The following is a 10,106-nucleotide window of genomic DNA, read 5'->3' as shown; positions in this document are numbered from 1 at the left end:
CCTTCCCTTGGGGTATTTTCTGCAAAAACAAGGACTAAACTCAATTGTTAAACTGAACTGAGAACTTGGGCTTCTCAGCTGGTCAGGTCATGCTGGAGACAGTTATCTGTGCCCTTGGTTGATGGAGGTCCCATTTGAAGGGCCTGACAATTGTAATGTAGGTATTAACTTGTATCGCTGGAAAACAGAGTGACTTTCACCTGCCATAATAGACTTTCGAGTGTGTTAGGAAATACCACAAATAGCTCATGCAGGTCTAGGATGACTGGAGATCGCTCCAAGATGAAGCTACCTTGATTATTGGGTGAGCTTACTAGAGAGATGATAACTGATTTGTTATTTACGTACAGCCTAAGGGATGTGATCTTACAATGGAAACCATCCACTTTGAAAAACTGGTATGAAATTTGTGCCTATCTTGAGTTAAAACGATCAATGATACTATTTCATTCCTGGAAGTGTTCAGGTCCACTTAAGTTCATGGCTGTGGCTGTTGTGGAGGCTACACTGTCAGAGATTGTGGCCTCACAGGCCAAGGTGGAGTCTGTGCAATTGCTCCCGCAGTGCCTGGGTGAATGCTTCAGTCCGAGTAGGAAGGTTAATGCAGAAACATAAGGACAGCTGGCCTCCTAAGGCTCATCCTAACTAGGTCACAGGATTTGTCTGGCTGGATTGGACCCCGGCCCTGGGATCCACAGCTGAGAGCAGTGCTACAGGTTGACTTCATTCTGGCATTTGGAATCCTGTTCACAGTAGCCTTAATGCATTGCTGTATGAAACTCACTGAGCTGATCGGGTTGCAGCTAAATGGCAGAATTTAACAAATATGACACAGATAACACATGTGGGGGTGTGCATCTTATCCTCAGTGTAAGAATATGCTGAGACTACACTTCCCTTCAGAAGACTATCCCCTTGTATACCCACAGAAACTATTTCTAAAGGGTAAATTATAAAGTAGAATCAAAATATATATAACAGTACATTTGTTCTCTGCAAATATAATTCTAGCTTTTCTCGTGTTAAAATTATACACAAAGTTTTGTGAAGCAGCTGTCTTATACACAAAGACTGAGTTTTCTTGAAACGTCTGGATGGCTTTGGTAATTCTGTTCTCTTATCGTGTATTAAGAAATTCCTTTTACATGATAAAGACTTATGGTTTAAGCATATTCTGGCTGAGTGATAGATATCTGGATATTTTATTTTACATATCACAGTACCATAATTGTCAACAGCCAAATGGCTAGTATGCTTCATATTTTGTTCTGAGTACATCTTACCATATTTTAACTGAAGTAATTAACTTCCTATAAAGAAAACATTTAATTTTCCAACCACTGATGGTGAGCCTTCCTGTTCAGTCTTTAGTTGAGGAAAAATGCCATTAATAAACATTTCAGTTCACTTTAAGGATTACAAAACCAGTTAAGCCCATTATAAAAATTCAAACATTAGAAATACAGAGTAAAAAGTGAATGTCTTCTTTCACTTACATACTAGTTTTATCTCTCCTCTTTTGCAAAATTCCAATCTCTCCAACATATAAACACGTATAATTTATTGTGATACTGATTTATGCTTTTCTCTTGTTGCCATTCTTCCTCTCCCAGGTGAAAAAGTCTCAAGATTATTCCAATTCTCTTGCCTTAGGAAATGTTTATGTGGGTGAAGCAACAGAACAGGAAGAAAATGGCTGAGTGGTTTTAAGAGATCACTTGGCTTTAAGAGACCACCGTATGGATAATAGTTATCTCAAGGTGAGTGAGCACTGGATATTGGAGGGACTCCCCTGAAGATACTGCTCTATGCAAGGGGGCCACAGACTGGCATAATTTGGAATGAGGTAAAACAGTAAAAGAAAACTAAGGCTGAATATCCTATCAGCCTAATAGGTAGGGGACTAGAACTGGATGGAAGATTATCTACATAAAATATTTAGATATATCTTCTACGTGTAGATCAAACTGTGAAGACAGATTTATAACCATTACATGCACACATCCTGCTACCTCTGGTAAAACAAGTCTAGCAATACCTTCAATTTCTGTAACTTTATTTTAAAGGTTTTTACATGCGCTATAAAACTTGATCCTCAAACACTTTTACAAAGGAGTAATCTGTGGCAGAGGCTGACATTTATTCCAGCATACCTAATTATTAAGGGCTTCCCAGGTGGTACTAGAGGTAAAGAACCCACCTGCCAATGCAGGAGAGAGACATAAAGAGATGTGGGTTCAATCCCTGGGTCGGGAAGATCCCCTGGAGGAGGGCACAGCAACACACTCCAGTATTCTTGCCTGGAGAATCCCTTGGATAGAGGAAACTGGCAGACTACAGTTCACAGGGTTGCAAAGAGTCAAACACAACTGAAGCTACTTAGCACACGTGCACATAATTAAGTTCTAGGACAAACATTCACCAATTAAATCTAGATTCCTTTCTCTTATACTCTATTTGGTATGTATATACTCAACATATATAAGACTGACACCCTTATCTATGATACGTACATATGCTACTCTCAGGGCAAACTGCAGCCAATAGGGCTTTCAACATGAGAACATGAGTGATACTATGCATATTCAAGTCGGACCATTTAAAATTTCAAGAAGTTGAAGTTCATTAAAAGCTTAAGATAACTAAAACACTGCAGAGTCTTCTCTGAGGGCATTATGGACTTTTAAGTCTCAGTCTCTCTTCTCTCCTTCTGTTTCTTCCTCAACCCCTCCCTCTTCAAATTTATAGTTTATTGCTTCAAATAAAAGGAGAATAAGGGACTTCTCTTTGTAACTAAGATAGCCAAGATGGAATAAGATGGACCAGGTTTAGTTTTTGGCCTGAAACAACTAAGAAGCTGGGCCACATCTGTATTTTCAGATACTGGGCACTGGTACCACAGGATGGTCATCTTTTAGGAAGGTTTAAGTGCCCAGCTTATTGTGTGAAGAGTTTTTTAGGCCACAGCGTGGAGAGGAGACTCAGAGGAAGCTGAGGGAGTCCAGAAGATCGAGAGGCTTAAGAGTTACAGAACAGAGGATTAGAGAGCTGCAAGAGTGCCAGGGTTCTGCAGAAGGCCCTCTCAAATCTTTAGCAGAGTGTTCACCATCAGATATGTGTAAGAAAAGTAAGAGCCACCTAAAAGGAACAATCGCTGAGGCTCAGAGAGGGCTGGGAAAAGTCTGAGTTCCCACCAGACAGTGTGTGCAACCTCACAATCCAGTATCAGCGAGGGTCTAAAGGAAGCTAGAGGGGCTATAACAATATCACACAATGAGTATTTCAGAGCCCCCTCCCCCCAAAAAATCTATCAGGGATAAAGATGATCATTTCATAAGGAAAAAGAGGCCAATTCATCAGAGGAACATAATCGTCTTACATGTTTATGCATTTAATAACACAGTCTCAAAATACATAAAGCAAAACCTGAAGGAATTGCCAAGTGAAGCAAATTCACAGTTACAGTCAGAACTTTCAATCCTCCTCTTGCAATAATTTATAAAATAAAGAGGCAGAAAATAGGTAAGGGTACAGTATATTTGAACAAAAATATCAACCAACGTGCCCTGACTGATACGTATAGAATATGCCATCTAACATGAGCAGCATGTACTGTTTTCAGGGGTACACAAAACACCAAGACAGACCATATTCTGGGCTATAAAAAAAGTCACAATAAATTTAAAAGGTTTCAATTCATTAAAAAAATACTTTCTTAACCATACATTAGAAATCAACAGCAAAGATCTTTAGAAAATTGCCAGTATATTGAAACAAAATAACACAATTTTAAACAATCCAAAGGTTAAAGAAGAAATCAAAAGGGAATTTAGAAAGATTTGACCTGAATGAAAGTGAAAACACAAAATATAAAAACCGTGGGATGCTTCTAATATAAAACTTGGAAGATTTATAGCACTAAAGGAGTATTTTAGTTGAAGAAAATATGAGGAAATTTTAGTGACTTTGGCTTTCTTAAGATTGCCTAAATAGGACTTCAAAAGCACAGACTATAAATTTTAAAAAATGAATAAACTGGACTTCATCAAATTAAAAACTTCTGTTCTTTGAATTACACTCTAAAGAAAATAAGGCAAGCCATGGATTAAGAAAATATTGGTAAAACATCTACTTAACAAAGGATTTTTATCCAGCATATATAAACAGCTCTTACAATACAATAAGAAAAACAGCCTAATAAAATACACATGAAAGATATGAACAAAGATATCATCAAAGACTTTATATAGATTGCAAATCAGCATATAAAAATTGCATTAAGAAAAAGTAAATTAAAAACACAAAGTGTTATACTATATACCCACCAGAATGGACAAAATTTTTTTAAAAGACGGGCCATACAGAGTACTGACTAGGGTCCGGAGAGCAACTGGAACCCTACGGTTGGAACGGAGCAGCAGTCTGGGTTCAGAGAACAGGAGCTCTGCTGGGATCAGAGAGCCTGGATTTCAGTCTTCACTCTTGAGGCTTTGGGAAAGTCTGTGTTTCTTCTATCACTATTATCAAATACCAGTAACAACTGGTTCTGCTTACTTCATCAAGTGAAGTAGTGATGATCAGGTGAGACAATGGGAAACCACTTTGTAAACATGGGGTCCAAAGTTATTTGGGCTTCCCTGTTGGCACTGCATGCCAATGCAGGAGCTATGGGTTTGATCCCCGGGTCGGGAAGATCCCCTGGAGGAAGAAATGGCAACTTGCTCCAGTATTCTTGCTTGGAGAATCCCAAAAGCATGACAAAGAGCTGGACACAACTGATTGACTGAGCATACATGCACTAATTTTATTCTTTCAAAAATAAAATAAATGTGAATACACACATAAACATTTTTAAAAAGGCAATTTAAAGAATGATAATGAAAATAATACCATGCTAAAGTCTTTTCATGATTTCTCACTGCTGTTAAGCTAGTTTAATTATTATAAAATTTCAATATTCAATTATTTACAAGGCCTCCAAATATTTAAAAAGAATTTGACAAATAATACACAGATGTTTGCCCAAATTAATGTTTACCATTAATAAGATCACACTACTCCCTATGGTGCTCAGTATGTCAAAAACAAGTAAGTCGGTAAACTGTTGATATTTCTTAATATTTTAATAAGTATTCATCAAATCAGAACTAGACAGTAAAAAACACTGTTCATAAAGACATTACTTGTATATTAACTCATCAATCTTGATTTAGTCCGGTAGCTTTGTAAGAATCCATGACTTTAGTTTCTCTAGTTCCGCTTTACTTAACTCATGGTAAACACCTGGAAAACTATGAAACTTTGTGCTCACTCCCAGAGATTTTAACATTGAATTTGTCTCCTCACCCCAAGAATGAAGAACTAACTCATCTGCAGTACCATGACACTGAAATAATTCAGGAAGAAGACCGTCACTTTTCTGAAGAGCCTAGAGAAGAGGATATAAACATGGAGAAGTTTAAGAAATTCATTTAAGAGCAGTATATATTCTTGGAAGTCAGGGAGGGCAGAAACATCTCAATTTAACAAAGCTTCAGTATCTAAAGGGGAAATAGTGGTAGTGGCGGCGATGCCCAAGGCATATACTGATGGACCAGGCTCAGGAGCCCAGGGGCTGAGGGCACTATAGGAGCTGCAGTTGTGTGGGACCTGTACTCACTCTGTAGAGGGCTGTTTCAAAAACAGTCAAAGCATTTCCTGAAGAAACCCTGTGTCTTGGGAGGACAACCCTTCTCGCACAGAGTGGAGAGAGGGAGGAACACAAGGGAAAAATGGCATTCTTGTTCTCGTTTCTGTACCTCCTGGTTCTATTCCTGGTAATGAGGTTGCATCACTATTATATTCCATTCATAAATTAGGAATAATGCTGCAAAATAGGTGTCAGCCATGTAACTTATTCTTTGGTTTGATTAAGTCATAATTAGCAAACCGAGCTATAATCATCTACGTTTCTAATATGTATACAGGATGCATATATATTATATACGTATTTTTTATCCTTTCCCCTTTGAGACTTTGATTAACAATATTCTTTGTACAAGGCATTTCCTAAACAAGAATGACCAGCTGGAATTAATCAATATAGCTAATTTGCCCATAATTCCCAGAAATGCTCTGTGAAGCAACCGTTATTGTGTAATTATCAATGTCATTTTACTTTCAATGTGTGCATGTCTCATTTTTTTCCTTCTGTTTTGCTTTCTAAATCTGAAACTTACCTGGTAAACAGCAGATGCTTTATTCAGAAAACTAGAAAGAGCAAATACTCCTGCCACATCTTGATGATTTCTATATGCTAAATGCATTGCCATGCACCCTCCCATAGAAAATCCTCCTAAAAGAAGCAAAAATTCACTTATCAGTAAAATCAGAATAATGATAATTTGTAACAAGATATAGCTATGCCAATCTTCCATAAATATCTGGAGACCTAAAAGTGATACAATGCAAAAGAAAAATTTAGTCTACTTTAGATCTTATGGAAAAAGACCTGCCACGAGTAAATAACACTATTCCATCTGTATCATCACTAGTAAAATAATTTGCTATAAAAGGAACTAGAATTATACAAAGAAATAAAGCTTGGTCATCAAGTAAAAATATTTATCATAATTCAAAATATATGATTCATAACACAAGTGTTATTTACTTAAACATCTAATGTCTACTTATATTTTGTTTATACTTCTAGAAGTACTCATATTACAATTAATAACATGCACTTTTTTGTCTTAGTTGCCAAACTATAAGCTAGAGTTTTTCATATAACAGATGCTTAGTGATCTTTGAATTAGGAAAGATGATCAAAAATTTGGTGAGCTAATTAAAACATCTTTGTATTATCATATTATTTGGAAACTAACTTGTGATGGTACAGTTAAAACATATATACTTATATGTACTTTTAAAAAAGCTTGGAAAAAATTTATTCACTTAACAAAATTTTATTGTCTTTTATGAGCCAATCACTGTCATTGGAGTGACACTAGTCACTGGAGATAAGAAAATTAAAACACATGGATCCTTCTGTTCGAGGGGAAAAGGGACACATCACAAAATGTGGAGATGGGGACATGTCACGACACAGCAGAGAGGGTGGACCAACTTAGAGGTGTGGTGTGTTATTCCCCAGCTTGACTGAGAATTAAGACACATCTCATGATTTAAAAGCAATCCGCATGTTATAGAGAGCAAGCCTGCAGGAACACAGTTTTTATTTTTGGAGAAATTCAAGAGCGTAAATAATACTTTTGCCAAATGTACCTAAGCAAAACATTGAATGTGACTAGTGTGACTGAGGAACTAAATGCTAATTTAATTTCACCTAGTTAAATTTTGAGTTTAAATACTCACATGTGGCTAGGGGCTATGCTAGAGGACAAAGAAGTTCTGGATAACCTAAGCTGCATACCAATGACTGGGAAAAAAGCTTTAAAAATTCACAAATTGAGCAAAAATGAAATTAAGGTTTTATTAAGAAAATAAGGTAGCTGAGATAATTAAGACACGCCCGAGGTCAGGGGCAGCGGCTGAGTGGAGCTACCCCGCCTCCAAGGAGCGGCTGCTATGGGGTGCTGGAGGGCTGAGAGGAGCTACTCCACGTTCAAGGTCAGGAGGGGTGGCTGTGAGAAGATACCCCTCGTAAAAGGTAAGGGGCAGCGGCTTCGCTTTGCTGAAGCAGCCGTGAAGAGATACCCCACGTCCGAGGTAGGAGAAACTCAATTAGACGGTAGGTGTTGCAAGAGGGCATCAGAGGGCAGACACACTAAAACCATAATCACAGAAAACTAGCCAATCTGATCACAGGACCACAGTCTTGTCTAACTCAATGAAACTAAGCCATGCCATGTGGGGCCACCCAAGACGGCCGGGTCATGGTGGAGAGGTCTGACAGAATGTGGTCCACTGGAGAAGGGAATGGCAAACCACTTCAGTATTTTTGCCTTGAGAACCCCATAAACAGTATGAGAAGGCAAAATGATAGGATACTGAAAGAGGAACTCCCCAGGTCTGTAGGTACCCAATATGCTACTGGAGATCAGTGGAGAAATAACTCCAGAAAGAATGAAGGGATGGAGCCAAAGCAAAAACAATACCCAGTTCTGGATGTGACTGGTGATAGAAGCAAGGTCCGATTCTATAAAGAGCAGTATTGCGTTGGAACCTGGAATGTTAGGTCCATGAATCAAGGCAAATTGGAAGTTGTCAAAAAAGAGATGGCAAGAGTGAATGTTGACATTCTAGGAATCAGTGAACTAAAATGGACTGGAATTGGGTGAATTTAACTCAGATGATCATTATATCTACTACTGTGGGCAGGAAACCCATAGAAGAAATGGAGTAGCCATCATGGTCAACAAAAGAGTCTGAAATGCAGTAATCGGATGCAATCTAAAAAACGACATAATGATCTCTGTTCGTTTCCAAGGCAAACCATTCAATATCACGGTAATCCAAGCCTATGCCCCAACCAGTAACGCTGAAGAAGCTGAAGCTGAACGGTTCTATGAAGACCTACAAGACCTTTTAGAACTAACACCCAAAAAATATGTCCTTTTCATTACAGGGGACTGGAATGCAAAAGTAGGAAGTCAAGAAACACCTGGAGTAACAGGCAAATTTGGCCTTGGAGTACGGAATGAAGCAGGGCAAAGGCTAATAGAGTTTGCCAAGAGAAGGCGCTGGTCATAGCAAACACCCTCTTCTAACAACACAAGAGAAGACTTTACACATGGACATCACCAGATGGTCAACACTGAAATCAGATTGATTATATTCTTTGCAGCCAAAGATGGAGAAACTCTATACAGTCAGGAAAAATATGACTGGGAGCGGACTGGCTCAGATCATGAACTCCTTATTGCCAAATTCAGACTTAAACTGAAGAAAGTAGTGAAAACCACTAGACCATTCAGGTATGACCTAAATCAAATCCCTTATGACTATACAGTGGAAGTGAGAAATAGATTTAAGGGACTAGATCTGATAGACAAAGAGCCTGATGAACTATGGACGGAAGTTCGTGACACTGTACAGGAGACAGGGATCAAGACCATCCCCAGGGAAAAGAAATGCAAAAAGGCAAAATGGTTGTCTGAGGAGGCCTTACAAATAGTTGCGAAAAGCAAAGGAGAAAAGGAAAGATATCCCCATCTGAATGCAGAGTTCCAAAGAACAGCCAGGAGAGATAAGAAAGCCTTCCTCAGCGATCAATACAAAGAAATAGAGGAAAACAACAGAATGGGAAAGACTAGAGATCTCTTCAAGAAAATTAGAGACACCAAGGCAACATTTCATGCAAATATGGGTTCGATAAAGGACAGAAATGGTATGGACCTAACAGAAGCAGAAGATATTAAGAAGAGTTGGCAAGAATACACAGAAGAACTATACAAAAAAGATCTTCATGACCCAGATAATCATGATGGTGTGCTCACTCACCTAGAGCCAGACATCCTGGAATGTGAAGTCAAGTGGGACTTAGAAAGCATCACTACGAACAAAGCTAGTGGATGTGATGGAATTCCAGTTGAGCTATTTCAAATCCTGAAAGATGATGCTGTGAAAGTGCGGCACTCAACATGCCAGCAAATTAGGAAAACTCAGCAGTGGCCACAGGACTGAAAAAGGTCAGTTTTCATTCCAATCCCTAAGAAAGGCAATCCCAAAGAACGCTCAAACTACCGCACAATTGCACTCATCTCACACGCTAGTAAAGTGATGCTCAAAATTCTCCAAGCCAGGCTTCAGCAATACGTGAACCATGAACTTCCAGATGTTCAAGCTGATTTTCAAGCTGGCAGAGGAACCAGAGATCAAACTGCCAATATCCGCTGGATCATCGAAAAAGCAAGAGGGTTCCAGAAAAACATCTACTTCTGCTTTATTGACTATGCCAAAGCCTTCGACTGTGTGGATCACAATAAACTGTGGAAAATTCTGAAAGAGATGGGAATACCAGACCACCTGATCTGTCTCTTGAGAAAGCTGTATGTAGGTCAGGAAGCAACAGTTAGAACTGGACATGGAACAACAGACTGGTTCCAAATAGGAAAAGGAGTACGTCAAGGCTGTATATTGTCATCCTGCTTATTCAACTTATATGT

General features: G+C 38.6%; 1 protein-coding gene across 1 annotated transcript in view; it reads right to left on the bottom strand.

Moving 5' to 3' along the window:
* Positions 1–3,220: 3,220 nt before the first annotated feature.
* LYPLAL1 (lysophospholipase like 1) overlaps positions 3,221–10,106 on the bottom strand; it is a 34,476-nt gene continuing 27,590 nt past the window's right edge. The window contains exons 4-5 of the mRNA XM_065938348.1: positions 6,219–6,334; positions 3,221–5,428 (exon numbers count right to left, since the gene is read on the bottom strand). Of these exons, the coding sequence (XP_065794420.1) occupies positions 5,210–5,428; positions 6,219–6,334 (335 nt within the window). The 3' untranslated portion in view covers positions 3,221–5,209. The remainder of the gene's footprint in view (positions 5,429–6,218; positions 6,335–10,106) is intronic.

This window comes from Muntiacus reevesi, chromosome 5 (genome assembly GCF_963930625.1).
Source record: "Muntiacus reevesi chromosome 5, mMunRee1.1, whole genome shotgun sequence".
Taxonomy (NCBI): Eukaryota; Metazoa; Chordata; class Mammalia; order Artiodactyla; family Cervidae; genus Muntiacus; species Muntiacus reevesi.
This window is presented reverse-complemented; position numbering and strand designations above follow the sequence as displayed.